Source organism: Dunckerocampus dactyliophorus, chromosome 7 (assembly GCF_027744805.1).
Source record: "Dunckerocampus dactyliophorus isolate RoL2022-P2 chromosome 7, RoL_Ddac_1.1, whole genome shotgun sequence".
In the NCBI taxonomy this organism is placed as follows: domain Eukaryota; kingdom Metazoa; phylum Chordata; class Actinopteri; order Syngnathiformes; family Syngnathidae; genus Dunckerocampus; species Dunckerocampus dactyliophorus.
In genome coordinates, this window is record NC_072825.1 from 2,737,888 (window position 1) to 2,757,331 (window position 19,444).

The 19,444-nt window shown below is 42.5% G+C and overlaps 1 protein-coding gene across 5 annotated transcripts; it reads left to right on the forward strand.

The window, feature by feature from the left end:
* The first annotated feature begins 63 nt into the window (after positions 1 to 63).
* Positions 64 to 19,308, forward strand: zufsp (zinc finger containing ubiquitin peptidase 1). Of its 5 annotated transcripts, none has more exons than XM_054782748.1 (12): positions 204 to 219; positions 876 to 966; positions 3,995 to 4,466; positions 7,653 to 7,751; positions 8,354 to 8,449; positions 8,537 to 8,643; positions 10,399 to 10,567; positions 11,547 to 11,735; positions 13,407 to 13,572; positions 15,207 to 15,367; positions 16,354 to 16,574; positions 19,163 to 19,308. In XM_054782748.1, exons 3-12 carry the CDS (start codon positions 4,004 to 4,006, stop codon positions 19,208 to 19,210), a joined length of 1,719 nt encoding a protein of 572 aa, XP_054638723.1. In that variant the 5' UTR covers positions 204 to 219; positions 876 to 966; positions 3,995 to 4,003; the 3' UTR covers positions 19,211 to 19,308. The 5 variants fall into 5 exon arrangements, with proteins under 5 accessions (XP_054638720.1, XP_054638723.1, XP_054638722.1 ...); XM_054782747.1 differs by lacking the exon at positions 204 to 219 and adding an exon at positions 228 to 615; XM_054782745.1 differs by lacking the exon at positions 876 to 966 and having other exon boundaries at positions 64 to 219.
* Positions 19,309 to 19,444: the final 136 nt, after the last annotated feature.

Here is a 19,444-nt window from a genome sequence, read left to right on the forward strand (position 1 = left end):
AGGCACTTACATTTAATCCCTCTCAATGTCCCGCCATTGTGTACGAGAATATAAATAATTACCCAGGTATATGACATTAATAAATATTAATTTGACAAACATTTAGATTATATAGCTATGTTTGCCTTGCATTGCATTTTGTGGGGTTTATTATGAAAATTTACAGCGGAAGTCTCCAACTCTCGCGGTGATCGCCTAAAATTTCGTGCTTCTCTTTGGGTAAGTCATCGTGCGTTCATTCCGTTACCGATGTGTGTGGCGGCGAAGTGCCACAATGTACGTTCAAGCGAGTGTCTTTGTGACGAACGCCGTATGACTTAGCGAGAATAATCACGTTGCTTTTCAGCCAGTGGCTCTGGAAATCCTCATTTCAACATCTCTATAACGTTGCACACTCAACACCCGCGGAGAGATTATTTGACAAAAAGCGTATTACAAGTAGCTCATGGTATTAAAATTCCTCAACGTTGTTCATTACTTGAGAGGCGACTGCAAATCTTGGCATTTCACGAGCAAATTCAGCCGCATAAAGCTGTGCCTTACGGTTGTTCGGTTGCAGGATAATGAAGCGGTAGTAGGACGCTTTCAAGTGGTGCTTCAACGCTTCAAATTAACGTAGGTGTCTTATTCAGCTCTTTCATATGTTTTTATTTATTACAACATGGTTTGTATCAATCTTTTCTCCCTCAGACGATGTTTTAATTGTAAACATAAGCACAACAGATTTAACGGCAGAGCATACATTAGCATTAGCGTGTTTTTCAGTTGCCGTTGAAAGTTTCCACCAAAATGTAGCCTGTTTGCATACATTCTCCAATTAGCGTACAATATGACGCGCGTGTCGTGTTAAAGGGATAGTTGGGATTTTTTGACAGGAAGTTGGATGACATCCCCATCAGAATATAGAGATATAAAGAAAAAAAGCAGCGACATGGGAACTCCTTGGCGCCAGAGTAAACATATCGGGTAAGTTTACGTTCGTTTTACACGGACATTTATGTAAGCTTATCTTCAATACGAGCAAGATCCGGTGCTAGCAAGAGTACCCGATCAACACCGGCCGCTTTTCCTCCTCTGAACTACTTTGATGCCCCCAAACTCCCTCCACATCTGACAGCCAATCAAAACTGTGGGAGGCTGCTGCAATTCGCTCCGGATGTGAACACGTCGCTCACCGGTGTAGCTGGTCTCAGGCGCTCGTCGCCTCCCGTGTGCAGGGTTTGTTCCACGTTGGCGAATCGCAGTCTTTTGTCGCCTCCCGTGTGTGGCGCCCGTCAGAATACGATTTTTTTCTTGTCATATTGTGACTTTATTGTTGGAAAATTGTGTAGTTTTTCCGTTTACGCTGTTGCTTTTTTGTGAAACATATTTTTCCAAATATTTCATTTTTTTGGTAATATTTTGACTTTATTCTCATAATATTAAAACTTTTTTCCCAGCCTAATTTACTAGAAATTACAACGTTATTGTTTTGGTTTGTTTCTCGTAATATTCCGACTTTTCAAAAAATATTTTTTCCTTGTGATTTCAACTGGATGCTACTAAAATGACATTTATTATAGTTTATTCTCGTAAAATTGCGACTTTTTTTTCTCATCAGAATACGACTTTTTTTTCCTTGTCATATTTTGACTTCATTGTTGTAAAATTGTGTTTGTTTTTTCCGTTTACACTGTTGCTTTTTTTTTTTTTTTTTAAATATATCACTTTTCAAATATTTCAGCTTTCTTCTTGTAATGCGTCTGTGTAGGCTCTCAGTCGTACAGGAGTTGTCCATCGAGGAAAAGGCTTCTTGAGACGTCATCTGTACTTCTGTGAAGAAGGTGTCGGACGTTTCGCTCCTCATCCGAAGAGCTTCGCCAGCGAACTAAAAAGTGCTGGTAGCTTAGGCCTTAAATACAGTAAGAGTGGGCGGAATTGGTGTGCCAACACCCTCCTCCTATTGGTTCGTTACACTAAGCCTGGGCGGAGTAGTGGTCTAATCCTATCCTGTTATTAACACCTCCGATAAAAGGGAAGTGTCGCTCCCTGAATTGGGTATGAACGACTCTGATACTGGCTTGTTAAGCTACCAGCACTTTTTAGTTCGCTGACGAAGCTCTTCGGATGAGGAGCGAAACGTCCGACCCCTTCTTCACAGAAGTACAGATGACGTCTCAAGAAGCCTTTTCCTTCTTCTTGTAATGTTTTTTTTGGTAATATTTTTACTTTATTCCCATAATATTAAAACTTTTTTCCCGGCCTAATTTACCAAAAATTACAACTTTATTGTTTTGGTTTGTTTCTCGTAATATTCCGACTTTTCAAAAAATATTTTTTCCTCATGATTTCAACTCAATGCAACTAAAATGACATTTTTTATAGTTTATTCTCATAAAATTGCGACTTTTTTCTCATCAGAATATGACTTTTTTTTTCTTGTCATATTTTGACTTCATTGTTGTAAAATTGTGTTTGTTTTTTCCGTTTACGCTGTTGCTTTTTTTTTTTTTAAATGTAACTTCAAATATTTCAGCTTTCTTCTTGTACATTTTTTTGGGTAATATTTTGACTTTATATTTATATTATTTTAAGCGCTATTTTCTGTTATATCTTTTTCCCCAGCCTAATTTCCCCAAAATGACAACTTTATTCTTTGTTTTGTTTGGGTGTCATAATATATGTAAAGTATTTTTTCTTAGTCATTTCAAGTCTATGCCACTAAAATGACAAATATTACAACTTCAATTTGTTTTGTTTTGTTTCTCATAATATTACGACTTAAGACACCCCCCATCTTTTTTCTTTAATATTTTAAATCATGCGGAGTATCGTGTTCTATGGCGACGTAAACATGGAACCCACCAAAGGAAAGATTAGACTCTTGTCTTTCATCAGAAAAAAAAGTTGGTTTCTACCTTTTTCCGTTCTTTGGTAACCGGCAGTAGAACAACGGTGCTGATTACCAAAGAACAGAAAAAGATAGAAACCGTCCAAAGCTGGCGTTGAAATCCATGGAATCGACATCCTCCAGTCCACGGCGTAGCTCCGTGTATCGCTCCAAGCAAGCTTCTGTGTCTGCGTAGCAAAGCAGGTGTCCTGTGCACAGCGGTAACGTGCACGCGTCTTGCCGCCAGCGACGTGTAAATCAAGCTTCTCCAGACGTGTCATGGAGGTATAAAAATGCACTCGCAGCTTTATTGAAGTTCTTTTAAAAGTCCAAAGCGTAACATCCACTGCAAAACAAAAAAAAAAAAAAAGGTCACCTCTGTACACCTTTGTTACCTCCTTCCTGTGGCGTGCCGGAAAGACGACAGAGCCCCACCTAAATACCCCCCCAAGCAGCGTACTCTCAGCACCACGTAGCGACCAATCAAAAGTAGCGAAACTCAGTGAATAGACACAAATAGAATAGAGTTTTGGCTCTGACAATATGTATGTTTCGGGAAAATATCAGTTCCCGACTAAAAAAGGGAGAAAATCAGCAAGCATAACTTTCACTTTGACACAAATGTTTTTCACTTTTGTGACAGCTGAACTATCTAAACAACCACGCCACAGCATAAACGACACAAAATAACAATAGATATACAAATATAACACAGACTGTTTACAATTTTCACATTTGGAACCGAACCGTGTGCGTGTGCACGCTTTCAAATCTCCCTACAGTGCGTAACCTGCTGCACGCTGCGCTCCTCCATGCTTTCCCACTTCCTGCTTCCTGTCGTGTGTGTTTCTCCAGTCTGCTGAGCACTCATCAAATGCGCTTCTGCCACCTAACGGCCGTTTTTATCTCTTAAAGTTGCTCTGAAGGCAAATCCATCAATGTGCCACGGGCCAATAAAAAAACAGCCACGGTCCGCAAATGGGCCCCGGGCCGCACCTTGGACGCCCTTGGTGTAGCCCTTGCGGATGCGGGGAAAAAGTTGGATTTATTTAACACATGTGTCCCGTGTGGGAAACGTTTGAAGGAGCCAACTCTCGTTGAAAGCCGCAATGTGTTTGCCGACAGGGTGCGGGCATGCTGACGTGTGAGATATGCGGCGAGGAGGTCATGTTGGAGGAGGACATGAAGACACATCTCCTCCTGAGCCACCTGGAAAATGCTGCGCGCTGTCCGCTGTGTTCTTTGTCTGGGGTGTCCTACGACGAACTATCCTTCCACATCAGCGTCGCCCACCCGGAGGAACGTCACGAGGCCCAAAATCCGTCCGCGACCGCCGCCGGCAGCTTTATCGACAGCAAAGCGCCTCGGGCTGCCAGCACAGACGCAGAAGCCGCAGCCAACGCATTATGTGGCGTTGCCGGTGCTGGCTCATTCCCCCCGCCCCTGTCGACACCAAGTGGGGTTGCCGTGCCATCAACCTCTGGAAGTCCAAAAACAAAGCAGGGCGTTGTGACCAGCATTCCCGTTCAGAAAGCGGCGGGATATTTACTCCAACAGAAAAGTGGCAAACAGAAGCGCCTATCTTCTCCAAGTGACGGTAATTTTCCATTTTTACTCTTCGAGTCTTTCCGGTGGGGGTGTCCAAACCTTTTTCCAGCGAGGGCCACATAGTGGAAGACGAAAGGATGCAACTTTGCTACTTTGAAATGTTATATTAAAGCACAAGCGCAGCGTAGCGGTTATGGTTTTGCCGGCGTTCATCTGGTTGTTTCAAAATAACTTGAAAAGTTCTGAATGGATTTGGATGATATTTTTCAGGAATTGTCGGAAATGGGATATGGAAGAACTGATACAATTTTGGAGGTGTCCGGATTACCGTCTGGATCCAGGCACTTTTTATTCTTTAACATTGCGAGATAGGACCATTTTTCCGCATTTGTGTATATGTAGAACTTCGCTATCATGCTAGGTGTTAGCAATGCTAACAGGCTAACGTTACCATCACTGAACTCTTTACTACTGGAAGGGTATGCTGACCGCATGAAGCCATTGGTCGGCCATCTTGCTTCACCCAAAAAAGCATACACATACATGTATCTTCATTCACTACATTTATTATGTTTCGGTATAAAAATTAACACGAATTAACAAACATTCAATTGAAACAGAGTAAATTTACTACACCCAAATCTCAAAATGTCCCTCCAGTTTAAGGTTTTTCCTACCTCTGTGGTGTGAAATTACAATGCATAACAACTCAATTTCAGTGTTCACAAGGTATTTGTTATGATAAGGATCTACGTAGTATCAAAGTTAAATGCTAGCATACCTTTAGAAGATGATCAGGAAAGTCAAATGTTGTTGGAACTGCATTTTGTCGTAATCTAACAGTCTGGCCGGTCCTGTCGAAGTTCTCCTCGGTGAAATGACTTGAACAGAGTTGTGATGTGGCTGCAGGAATCCACTCGTCTCTCCGCATATTTACTACCCATTGCTTTAGAAGTTGAGCATTGCAGTGTGGAAATCTAAAGGAGAACGAGGGCTCATTTACAACTACTTGGATGAAAAGATGCTTACAGATTTAAAGTACAGTCAAACTTGTCTATAGCGGCCACTAGAGGGAGTCTGCAAAAGTGGCCGCTATAGACAGGTGGCCTTTATAGACAGGTTGGCGTCCAGTTTAAATGTTGACCGGTAGAGGAAAAAAAAGAAAAAAAAAAGGGGGGGGGGGGGGGGGGAATAATAATGTTGACCAGTAGAGGGCACTGCAGACTGCGGATAAAAGTTGTACAACACTACTAGGCTTGTTATTATCATGCATGAGTCAAACAGTAGCACATCACATAGTACAATTCACAATTTTGCATGTCCAAAAAGTAGTAGGAAGAAGCAAAGCTTATTTAATCCTACCCCTCATCAGTTTCACATCAGTTTCAATACATTTATTCACCTCTTGTTCTTCCAAGTGTACTTTGTAGGTCTACATGAGAATGTAGTGCAATCACAGCCAAGGTTTTTACTTACTAAAAAGGAAGCTAGAGGCTTAATAATAACTGATAGAATATATCCACGACCCACAGAACAAAGCTGTGCTAGTAATGTCTTACGCTTGTTTTTAATATTTTACTTTTTATACGAGTGTCATTACAGCTTTAGTTCATCAGGAAGTGACGGTGGGCGTCCCGAGCAGGAGAGCCAGGCTCAGTGCTAGCTGTGAGATGTAAAGTCCTGCAGTGTTCTCCGCTGTTAATAAAGCCATTAAAGTGCATCGGCGACGTGAGTCTCTCCTTCCCCACAACAAGCGGCATTACAGTATTGACCAGTGCACACCAGGAAATAAACGGTGTCACTTGTTACAGGCATTGGCTGGACAGCTATGTAGTGGGGCTTGTTTAACCTTTGCCTTGTGGGCAAGCAGGAAGGAGAGACGATGCTGAGAGATGTGTGTGTCTTCTGAGCTGCTGTCTGGTGGCCGCGTTCAATAAATAAAGTTGGCAGAAGCAACAGGAGAAGTTTCCTTCTTTGCTTCGGAGCTGAATAACACTGGCAAGTTAACAGACTAGTAGTGAACGGAAAAGAAGATGGCTTTGTTTGTGTCGAATACAGAAGATGAGGACTTTGATGGATTTATGGATGAGGATTGATGAAAAATAACGTGAGTACATTCTAAAATACTTCAATTAAGTACAACCAAACTCAGTTTTGCTCCCGCTGCCGCATGTTTTTTTTATTGTAGCGTCGCTGGGAGCACGTCCTGTTCCCAGCCTACTTTGCGGTAATGTTTTGGTGCAAATGCTCTTAAAGTTACATGTTTGACCAGGAAATAGCAAGCTCAAAAGAAGACGGCTTTTTTATGCAGAACAACTGACAGTTTGTGTGGATCTTGTGAATGATTGTGACTGAGCTACGACTCAGTAATTAAAGTCTACACACGACGGCTTCATTGATTGAAAAACAAAACTTTTTCATGCATGAAGCTTCTACTTGAGTTGGTAATTTGGCTGCTATATGCAGTCAGATATTGACCAATGGAGACAAAATGGGTGGCCGCTGGCCGCGTTGGACAGGTGACTGCTATACACAGGGTCTATAACATGTAAATTTGCTGGGGGGGATTTTCAGTGGCTGCTATAGGCAGGTGGCCGTTCTATAAAGGTGGCCGCTAAGACAGGTTTGACTTGTATCTATTTTTTAAAACTATTTTTATTATTTATAAGCATTTACCTACCTGTGAAATGAAAGTCTCTTGTCGCGATTTTCACGAGTATCCCGATTTGTGCAATTAATAGCAGCACAAGATGGCATCTCGAACTCCTCTTAGTTGTTCGGCTTTCTTGTTTTGGGTGAAACAACATGGCGACTTCTATACTTGCGGTGGCTTCAGGCCTCCAATGCGCAGCAAGCGATCGGGGCCATTCCACGTATAGAGTTCAGTGGTTACCATACTAGCATTGTTTTTTGCTATTTTCATGGGTATTTTCCTGCTACTAAAGTAAGTGTTTTTCCTGATGCTGTAAACATGATTCTGGTCAAAAGATGACATTTTGTTTTTGTTTTTCACAGCTGCTTCTCATCATATTGACTTTATTAGTGAAAAACGTGCAGATTTTTCCATGGTTTTTGTTTCTTTTTTTTTTGTTAAATTAGAATGAGTCGTGGACCAATTTTTAAAAAAAACAACACACACACACACAGTTTGGACACCCCTGCTTTACGGCTTCATGGTAGTACGTTACAGTTGCTTTGTTGCGGTTCCGTTTTTTGTTTGTTTTTTGTTTCCCAGGGCTGTTGTCGTGCCCCGTGTGTGCGCTGCTCTTCAGCAGCAGCCTCATCCTGGAGAAACACGTGGAGTTACACCTGCAGGAGCGTCATGCTGCCCGAGGTATGTTGGTAGCACACAGGTGGTCCTCCTGTCAGTGTTGACCCAAAATGTCTGCAGTTCTTTGCTGTGGTGGTGGTTTGGGTGGAAATCACTCTCATTCCGCCCGAACGACTGTCGTTAGCGGAAAAAGGCTTGCGCCACAAATGAGTGAAACCGGCCTGAGAGAAGCAATGCTTGGATTTTGCACCATCCCCGTCCTATTAGAGCTGTCCTATGTAGTCACTCGGCATGAAAGGATGGAGCCTGGAAATATTTGGGGGGAAAAAACGCCAAAAAAAACAGTAAACAAGGGGGAAATAAAAGGAGGGAGACTGAAATTCACACTAATAAATAGGCTTTTTCTCCTATATCGCAATGCTGAGAAATATAACTTGTTAATGTAGAAGTACCGAGAAAATATCAGCGTGGCAAAGTAGCATCCTTTCATTTTCCGCTGTGTGGCCCCCGCTGGGAAACGTTTGGACTACCCCTGACTCATATCCTATCTTATCATTCTTTTGTTTCTCTCTCTCTGTTTATAATAAAGCCATTAAAATTGTGCACAGTTCACAGCTGTTTCAAAATCAGATGACACGTGACTGTTTTGGTTTTTTGGTTTTCAGGAGCGGACGCACTCGCGTGCCCAATGTGCCCCGTTGTTTGCAAGGACAGCGTCTCTCTGCAGGAGCACGTGGAAGTGCATTTAGACGGTGGAGCAGGTGCTCTGACGCGCCTCCTCGATGCATTGTGATGAGAAAGCGCTCTCTGTCAACTGTGTAACGCTGCAACTCTGCTGGGCGCCGCAGGCGGCTCTGATTCTGACGAAAGGCTGGCCCGGAGACTCCATCAGGAAATGGAGGCGCAACGGAGGGAGGATAGCCGGCTGGAGCAGGAGGAGTTTAAGAAGTTGCAGGTCTGAAATATGCGGGGCGGATCGCCCGCATCGCATCATATTCTAGGCTGACGTGTTTGAAATGTTTGACTTGTTGTACAAACGTTGAAGCGCTTCGTTGGTGTTGTCATGTAAGAAGTACTCGGTATCGCCATCGCAGTTACATGCCAAGAGCATATTGCTTGTTGTACAAACAAAACTTTGAAAGACGCACGTAAACACCTTTTCTTTTGCCCATCATCCGCAATCCTGATGCCAGACAGGAACACACGTCTTCCTCTTTTCCGTGTGCTGAATTGTAGAAAAAGAGATAAAAAAGATGCAGCTAAGAACGCACGTAACGAGACACACCTGAGCTTTGTGAAGAAAAGCACCGACAAAGCTCCATTTCCATAATGTGACCTGCATATCAAGCAAGCCACAGCAACATCGTTACTAACGTTGTTATGCCGAAGAACTACTTTAGCGGCATAGTGACACCTCGCCACAACACACCAGCTACGGCTCCGAGCCGGCCAGCGATACTCGCAATGCCTCAGACCAGTTTGGAAAAGCTAACATAGGTGTAGCTAGGCCTGTCACGATAGCACGTTTTGCTGGTTGATAATTGTGCCACAAATTATTGTCGATAGGCGATAATATTGACTTATTTTGAGACAATTTTTTTCATTGTCATTAAAGGTGTGATTCACATTTGAACCACCAGATGGTCCTCAATTATAGTGTAACTGTGTGAGCTACATGCTTGACACGGACACGCCAATAAAAACCACACACACACAGTTATGTAATGTATTGTTAAACTAAGGTAGAGGGGCCACATTTGAGCTGGACCACATATCTGCGGTGGTTGAGTGAAAAGCAATGTTGCTGATGTCCTTCAACACGTCTTCTTTCACTTCTTACACAGTTGAGGAGTTACTGTTTGTGACACGTGCACGTACGTTCTCTCAGGCGATTCCTACTGGCTGTCAAACATTTCTAACATTTCCCCAAATATTGGCTTTTCAACGATGGCTGTGAGCGTGCACCATTTTGCGCAGTTTTTTTTTTTATATTTACTTCGCTGATCAAACGCCTCCGGAAGCGTTGACTGTCAGGACGAACGCTCTGCTGCACCTCCACACTGGAGCTGTGGCGTTCCACTCTCGAGTAGCCCCGCCTCCACACACGGCTGACGGGAGGCTTCACTCTCCAGGGTGGACCCTGCCTCTCTCCCGTGGTCAGCTGGGATAGGCTCTAGCAACCCCCCGCAACCCTCGTGAGGACAAGCGGCATGGATGATGGGTGGATTATCGCATATTGTTGCATTTTTAGGAAATGCGTTTTCTGCTGGAAAAATTAAAGGGGACCTGTTGTACCCGGCACACCCCAATAAACATTTCCTGGGAGCCCAACGAGCTAACACGGTGAACAGAGCAGAGCGAAGCAGAGCGGAGCGGAGTGTTTGCCTGAGCATGCCCATATAAGAAAGTCCGGGTTGCATTGACGTCTTTGGAACTCGGTGTTAAAAAAGCAACAACTGTAAAACACAGCGTGCGGAGCCGTAGGTTTCACTTCCACGTTGGCATCGTCTAACACGAGAATACAACATTGTGACAGCATTCATAGGTCAGAAAAGAGGGAAAGCACAACAGGTCCTTTAGGATCCAACTTGTGAAAGACACCCAGATTAGGAGTGTTGAAAAAGCTTTTTTCTTTGGTGATGCGGACCAGTGGAAGAGCAACGCTCGTGCACATCCCCCTGATCTCTGTGTGCTGTGTTGACTTTTGCAGAGGCAGTTTGGCCTGGATGGCAGCGGCGGCTATCGCAGACAGATGGAAAGAACCATGGAGAGAGACGTGGCCAGGGGCCTCATGGCCCCCGCAGAGTATCACTGTAAGAGGGTAGAGCTGATGGAGTCTCTTGCCTCTGGAGTGGATGATGGCAGGACTAGAACGCAGGGTATGAGGACACCTCATGGTGCTATTGTGGGGGGGGGGGGTGTACCTTGGACAACATAACAGATTTGAAAGAGCTTAAGGTTTTCCAGCATGAAGAGCCTTTTTAAGGTCATGCCACAGCATCTCAATAGGATTCAGGTCACGACTTGGACTAGGCCACTCCAAAGTCTTCAGCCATTCAGAGGTGGACTTGCTGGTGTGTTTTGGATCATTGTCCTGCTGCAGAACCCAAGTTGCTTTCAGCTTGAGGTCACCAACAGACGGTCGGACATTCTCCTTCAGCAGAATTCATGCTTCCATTTATCACAGCAAGTCTTCCAGGTCCTAAAGCAGCAAAACAGCCCCAGACCCTCACACTACCACCACCACATTTTACTGTTGCTATGATGTTCTTTTTCTGAAACGCCAGTTGTAATCGGACACACACCTTCCAAAAAGTTCAACTTTTGAGTATTTTGCCAAAGGTCTTGGGGACCATCAAGATGATTTCTGCCAAAATTGAGACGAGCCTTAATGTTGTTTTTGTTCAGCAGTGGTTTTGGTCTTGGAACTCTGCCATGCAGGCCGTTTTTGCCCAGTGTCTTTCTTATGGTGGAGTCATGAACACTGACCTTAACTGAGGCAAGTGAGGCCTGCAGTTCTTTGGATGTTGTTGTGGGGTCTTTTGTGACCTCTCAGATGACTCGTGGCTGCGCTCTTGGGGTCATTTTGGTTGGCCGGCCACTCCTGGGAAGGCTCACCACTGTTCCATGTTTTGGCCATTTGTGGACAATGGCTCTCACCGTGGTTGGCTGGAGTCCCAAAGCTTTAGAAATGGCTTTATAACCTTAAGTTATGTTATGTTTTAATTGTATCCATTCTTTATTAGCTTAGTTTTTACCTCGGCACTGGTGGTCTGGGGTGCAATAATGAAAAGAATATTTTGGATGGGCATGAACTGGCCTTCTCCTTTCTAATGCACTCTGTGTGTCTGTGCCTAGGTGTCATTGCAGCCTTGTACGAGTACTATCAGACCGAGTGCAGAGACTGCGTGCACGTGTGGCTCAGCTCGGACACGGACCACTACTGCTGCTCCACGGGCGACGCAGGCTGGGGGTGCGGCTACAGAAACTTCCAGATGTTGCTGTCGTCTCTGCACAGACTAGATGCATACGCATCCTCCTTTCGAGGTGCTCCATCACTCAGCCCACCTCAGGTTTATGCTTGTGAGTTGCACACATGAAAAGCCCTGAACCCTGCTGCAGACAGCAGGAGTGCAGCGCTCCAACGGGGGTGGGAAAGCTGCATAGCTGCAGCAACATTATAACCAACATTGTAATTGTACGCGCAGGTGCTCCTCGGTTTCTGACGTTTCATGGTTGCGAACGAGCTCCCATAAATGGATTCGGACTTCATTTTGGTCTGTGAACACAAGAATGGAAGAATACGCACAAGAATGCAGCGTGTGTCGGCAGAATGACATCGCGTATTAGTAGGGATGCTCCGAGTGATCGGCACATGCCAGCAACGCCGATCGCAAAAGCCGACCACCTGTGGCTAGCACAGCAACCCTCTCGTGCAGTGTCGTGTCTTGCCCTAGCTAACGTCTTTGGCAGCGTCGTCCTCCCACGTTCCCTCAAAACAAAAGCAATCATGTAAAAAAAACAACCCCAAAAAAAGCAATCATGTCTGCCGTGTGGAAGCTAACTGCTAACACACAGCACAAGGACTATCTTGCGGGGGTAAAACGCTTTCATGCGGCGTTTGGAGGACAACACTTGACGGAGTGTGGCGAGTTTTGGAGTCTAAGCTGTGCGTGTGCGCGCAAAAATTTCCCCACGATGCGTAACCTTCTGCACACTGCACTCCTCCACGCTCTCACTTCCGCCTCGCTGTCGAGCGCGATAATACATGCAAAAGAGCCACGCCGGCTAGTGTGCTAATGATAGCTTTGCTAACATTAGCATACTAGCCGGCATTTGTAGCCATTTTCATGCGTAGACACTTTCTGTATTTGAAGACTTAGCACTATCATGCTAAGTGTTAGTATGCTAATGTTGGCACGTTAGCATTGCCAGCATTGCCAAAAGTAGCATAGTAGCATTTTTAGCCGTTTCCATAGCTAGACACTTATATAAACATGTACCACTATTATGCTAGGTGTTAACATGCTGACATTAGCATAGTGGCATTTTAGCCATTTTCACAGCTAGACACATGTATAACACTTAGCACTGTTATGCCATGTGTTGGCATGTTAACATTAGCATGTTAACATTGCTAGTTTTCATGTATAATAATAATTTTAGAATGTGCCACAGTTTGGACACCCCTCTTCTCGACTTTTATTAATACAGCGCGCTCAGTTACAATTTGCAGATAGCCAGTGGGGGATATCATGTGTCATGGGATACGATATGACACACATCAAAAAAGCTCCGTTCTATCCGTCCGACACTTTTTCACTTCACACACACACACACACACACACAGAGCAGATTGTGACACTGTGAACCTTTGGATTTTCCACCGTTGCTGTAATGCAGTCGAGCCTGCTTGACAGCTTTCAGAATGTTGGGAAGGTGATATCAGGTTATATCTGATGACTGCATGCCCCAGCCAGTCATGCGCTCTGTCCTACCCCAATAACGTTTGCCAGTATGTTGTCTTGCGCTCGCTTGTGACCAGATGTTGCATTTTGATAACGGCAGTCACGCAGTAAAATCCTATTTAATATTCAGCAGACAGAGTATTGTTATACTTATCTTATTCTTAACACGTACAAGTTCTGCACAGGTGTGCTGCACATGATTTTCACCTTTTCCTCAAGTTGTCTCGTTCTTTCTCACGTTCTCCCGCAGACAAAGTAGTGCCGAGTATCCCGCGGGTGCAGAGTATGATCGAGGAGGCGTGGAAAGGAGGTCTGGACCCTCAAGGCGCATCCCACTTTAACCATCGGCTACAAGGAACACGAGCTTGGATTGGAGCCACCGAGATCTACGTCCTCCTGACCTCCCTAGGGATCAGGTTGTGTTGTCTTTCCCCAAACAGCATTTAGCACAGGGGTGCCCGTTGAGCCCAGCGCGACGGTAGTTTGGGTCGATGGCGTCAGACTACCCCAGGGCAGCTGTGACTACAGATGTAGATTACCACCACCAGTGTGACTGAGTGGTGAATGAATAATGGCTTCACTTCATTGTGAAAAGCCCAACAAAAGATAAAATATTATTATTATTCTTAGTTATGCACATGCGTTCTTCTTTGATTGTTTGTTTTGTCACGTGGTTCCATCGGCGTGCGTGTTTACAGCGCTACACGTAGGTGTGCCATCCGTTCCTGTCTGGATGCAACTATTTAATAATCCCCAACAGCGTGGATGCAGTTTTATTTTAGCTTTTTCAACCTGCCAAAACCCAAAAAAACTCAGCAACGTTTATGTGTGGGACAGGCTCCTAATCTGATGGAAAGCTGAAACATGGCAATAAAGATAAGGACACATGATTCATCACTACATACGCGTCATGTACACGACCAGTTTGCTATTCAACATTACAGTGATGAAATAAACCAAAACAACGATCCAACTGACAACGTAGCCCAAGTCAAGGCAACACACAAAAAACCTAAACCATAAGAAGGTTTTTTTCAATTCATCATAAAATAAAAGCAACAACTAGAAAAGCACTCAAGCACAAGCACGGTAGCCCCTATCCCCCCCCATATTCAAATTTATATCGTAAATATTAGTCCTACATTTATTTTATCTACATATTTAAATTGCTAATGCTAGCTGAGGTAACATGCTAATGTTAGCATGCAGACACCTAGCATAATAGTGGTAAGTGTTTATATGTGTCTCGCTATGAAAATGGATAAAAGTGCTATTATGCTAATGTTAGCATGCTAGCACCGAGCATGATAGTGCTAAGTCTTCATATAAGTCTCTACCTATGAAAATGGCTAAAAATGCTACTATGCCAAAGTTAACATGCTAGCAATGTTAACATACAAACATTAGCATGCTAACACCAAGTATGATAGTGCTAAGTCTGTACTGTATATAAGTGTGTACATATAAAATTGCTAAAAATGGTACTAGTGTTAACATGCTAGCAATGCTAACATGCAAACGTTAGCATCCTAACACATCTTTATATAAGTCTCTATCTATGAAAATAGCCTAAAACGCTACTATGCTGATGTTAACATTGCTAGCATGTTAACATGCTAACATTAGTGTGCTAAAACCAAGCATGATAGTGCTAAGTCTTTCTAGAAGTGTCTATAAAAATGCTGCTAGTGTTAACATGCTAGTAATGCTAACATGCCAACATTAGCATGTTAACACCTAGCGTGATTGTGCTAAGTGTTTATATGTGTCCACCTGTGAAAATAGCTAAAAATGTTAGTATGCTAACGTTAGCATGCTAGCAATGAATCAGTTCTTCCATATCCCATTTCCGACAATTCCTGAAAACTTCATCCAAATCCATTCAGAACTTTTCAAGTTACAGTATTTTGAACACAAACAGACGGGATAAACGCCGGCAAAAACACAACCCCCGCGCTGAGCTTGGCGGAGGTAATAACAAGTCAGTGTAGAAAAAGACATTTCCATAACGGAATTCAGGAGACAAATGAGTGACTGTTTTTTTCCTCAGCGGCCGCATCATTGACTTCCACCAGCCCACAGGCCCAGGAGGCACCCATCCCAAGCTCTTTGAGTGGGTCAGGCAGTACTTCAGTCGGTCCAGCAGGAGTGGCAGATTGCCTCCTAGACTGATCCGGACCTCCCTGCCCCCGCTTTACCTGCAGCATCAAGGTGCACACAAACACCAGGCACTGGCCAGGCCCAACATTGATAGGCGGGGCAGATCAGGGGTGCCCAAAGGTTTTTGTCCTCCAGTGAGGACCACATTGTGAAAAATGGAAGATGATATCCAGCAAAGCGACACATGCTTATGTAGACATGCTAGCAACTTGCATACGTTTCAGGAAAACAACTGCATCTCGGCTCCAAATATTTCAACTTCCTTCTTAAGTCATGTTTGTAGATGTTCAGCTTGTAGTATCATGACTTTATTCCTGTCATATTTTGACATATTATACATCATTTCGAAAACTTTATTGTGTTTGTTTGATTTATTTCTCATAATATTAGTACTTTTAAAAAAAGGTGTGTTTTTTCTTTAATATTTCAGCTACGTGCCACTAAAATGATATTCTTCCTCATAATGTTACGAGTGTATTCTCGGAAAATCTCGTAGAAAAAATAAAAACAAAAAAAAAATCTTTTTTTCTGTTAATTTTTTGCCTTTATTCTCGTCACATTACAGCTGCTTTTTTCCCCCATTTCTTCGGCTTGGTTATATTTTCCAGCTCTGTCAACTTCTTCTAATATTATCAAACTTTATTCCCATAATAACTTTTTCTTCAGCCTAATTTTCCACTATGTTTCGTTTGATTTGTTTCTCATAATAGTTCTACTTGTAAAAAAAAAATGTAAAAAGCATATTTTTTCTTCAATATTTCATCTCTATGCTCCCTCATAATATTACGAATAAAATGAGATCTTTTTTTCTCATTCGATAACATCTTTTTTTTCTTGATATTTTGACTTTATTCTCGCATTTTTCCACGTCTGCTGTTGTTTTGTTCCATTTTCCAGCTATTTCGGCTTTTCTCTCGCAACATGGTGACTTTAATATTCCCATAATGTTGCAACCTCATTTGCCAAATATTACAGCTGTATTTAGTTTGCTTTGATTTCCATCATATCCCGCCTCCCCGTCCCCCCGCCCCCCCCAGGCCACAGTCGCTGCATCGTGGGTTTGGAGCAGCGGAAGAACGGGACCTTGTGCCTCCTGCTTCTGGATCCTGGTATTTCCTCAGCCGACACCAGGAAGTTGATGAGCAGGGACACCACGTCGGCAGCCGTCCGCCGTGTGCAAAAGCTCCCTGGCAGCCTGAAACACGCGCAGTACCAGCTGGTGGCAGTAGAGGGCATGTTGTCCGCCGAAGAAAAACAGGTGAGCGCGTGTCTTATTTTCTGCGCACGTAGAGCAGCGCCAAAGCCGCCGCCAGGTTTGTTGTTTGTGTGGCACTTCGTGTTTGTTTGGTTTATTCCATCAACCACGCGACCTTCCGACGGCCAGCTGGGGTTTGCGTGTTGGAAAGCCCAACTTTATGCCGCAAATCCTGCTTTGCACTGGTGTTGCTCTCTGGCAATAGCCAAAATCCGTGCGGAATTGAAACATCCATAAAAATGTCTATTTTTGACAAACCCCGCCCCGCCAAGTATGATTCCCTTTTTACAAAAGGAATATTGTCGTCGTTGGAGCATAGAAAACCAGTTTATGATCTTCTAAATCTATTAGAGCCCTCTAGACTTGAAATAACGCCCCTATAGTCCCTTTCACACTCCTATTATCCAATATAGTAGACATAATAAAACAAAATAAGACATATAAGTCACAGAAAACCTGTTTACCACAATCTAAAGACACTTTTTAACATTATTTGAGCCCTCTAGACATGAAATAACACCCCTATAGTCACCTTTACACTCCTATTACCAAATGTAGTAGACATAAGACATATATGTCATAAAAAAACTGTTTACCACCTTCTAAATACACTTTTTTTTAACATTATTAGAGCCGTCTCAAGATGAAATAACACTGTGTGTATTACTCTAAGTACAGTAAAGTAATCCCTCGTTTATCAATGTTAATAAACAGAATATTTTTGTAGTTATGGCACAGAAAACTTGTTTACGACCTTCTAAATACGTTTTTTAACATTAGAGCCCTGTAAACATGAATTAACACCCCTATAGTCACCTTTATACTCCATTTTACGCAATATAGCAGATATAATCAGAGAAAATAAGACAGAATAGAAAACCTGTTCGTGACTTTCTAAATACACTTTATAACATTATTAGAGTCCTCTAGACATGAATTAACACCCCTATAGTCACCTTTATACTCCTATTACCCAATATAGCAGATATAATCAGAGAAAATAAGACAGAATAGAAAACCTGTTCGTGACTTTGTAAATACACTTTATAACATTATTAGATTCCTCTAGACATGAAATAACACCCCTATAGTGACCTTTACTTTCCTATTACCCAATATAGTAGACATAATAGGAGAAAATAAGACATAGAAAACCTGTTCGCGACTTTCTAAATATGAGTTTTAACATTTTTAGAGCCCTCTAGACGTGAAATAACACGCCTATAGTCCCTTTTTTCATATAGTAGACATAATGAGAGATAAGACATACAAAACCTGTTTATGACCTTCTAAATGTTTTTTTAACATTATCAGAGCCCTCTAAACATGAACTAACACCCCTATAGTCACCTTTACATTTGTATTACCCGATATGGTAGATATAAACAGAGAAAATAAGACATATTAGACATAAATAAGATACCAGACTCGCACATTAGCACTTCCTTGTTGTTTTATTGTGGACAGCGTACTTCCTGCGGGAGCTGTTGTCTCATCAATGTATTTTACTGGCGGCTTTAAATGCCTTTACACTCGTATTACCCAATATAGTAGACACAACAAGAGAAAATAAAGCATTTAAGACGTAAATAAAACTCCTGCTCGTGTTCCCAGGGAGACCTTACTGCCAGGCGGACAGGAAGTTACATCGGAGGTTCTGAGGTGACGTTTAGCTTGTCTTGGGTTATGGCCCCAACGGTAGCCTGTGTTATTATTATGATGATGATAATGATTATGATTATGATTATGTAGGGCTCTAATAATGTTAAAAACCGTAAGCATGTTTTGTTTGCTTGATATGTCTTATTTTCTCTTATTATTATATTGGGTAAAATAAGATATTATAAAAATATTATAAAATACAATATTATTATATTGTGTCTTATTTCGTGTCGAGAGGGCTCCAATAATATTAAAAAGTGTATTTAGAAGGTGGGAAACAGGTTTTCTATGGCTTATGTCTTATTTTCTCTTATGTTGACTATATTGGGTAATAGGAGTGTAAAGGTGACTATAGGGGTGTTATTTCATGTCTAGAGGGCTCTAATCATGTTAAAAACCGTATTTAGAAGATTGTAAACAGGTTTTGTATGCCTTATATGTCTTATTTTCTCTTATGGCTACTATATTGGGTAATAGGAGTGTAAAGGTGACTATAGGGGTGTTATTTAATGTCGAGAGGGCTCCAATAATGTTAAAAAGTGTATTTATAAAGTCGCGAACAGGTTTTCTATGTCTAATATGTCTTATTTTCTCTTATTATGTCGACTATATTGGGTAATAGTAGTGTAAAGGTGACTAAAGGGGTGTTAATTCATGTTTAGAGGGCTCTAATGATGTAATGAAAACCGTATTTAGAAGATTGTAAACAGGTTTTGTATGTCTTATATGTCTAATTATCTCTTATTATGTCTACTATATTGGGTAATAGGAGTGTGAAGGTGACTGCAGGGGTGTTATTTCATGTCTAGAGGGCTCTAATGATGTTAAAACCGTATTTAGAAGATCGTAAACAGGTTTCGTATGTCATAACTGTGACAATTTTCAATGAATTTACATTGTTAAGTATTTCATTGTTGTTGTTTTAACAGGCCAGCATGGTGAACTCTGGGACACTGTGCGCTGAAAGGATCCCGTGAACTAAAACACTTTTCCCACAATCTTGCCTCCCTTTCCATTTAATAAGAGTATTAAATGTATCACTTGAAGATGTACAGTATGCTGCTCTGCATTTGCTAATAAAGTTTTTTTTTTAATGAATCTTTTTTGTCGTCTTAGCAGTTAATATCAATTAGTGATATTTGGCATTTTGACACATATCGGCTTCGTCCTTCTCGTCCGGTAAGAGATCGGGGGTGTGAGAAGGTTCGTCG

Excerpts from the sequence above, each read along its gene's own strand:
- zufsp (XM_054782745.1), top strand. The coding sequence starts at position 4,004 with ATGCTGACGTGTGAGATATGCGGCGAGGAGGTCATGTTGGAGGAGGAC. Across the intron at positions 13,573-15,206 it reads CTGACCTCCCTAGGGATCAG|CGGCCGCATCATTGACTTCC; the intron begins GTTGTGTTGTCT and ends TTTTTTCCTCAG. Across the intron at positions 16,575-19,162 it reads TGTCCGCCGAAGAAAAACAG|GCCAGCATGGTGAACTCTGG; the intron begins GTGAGCGCGTGT and ends TTGTTTTAACAG.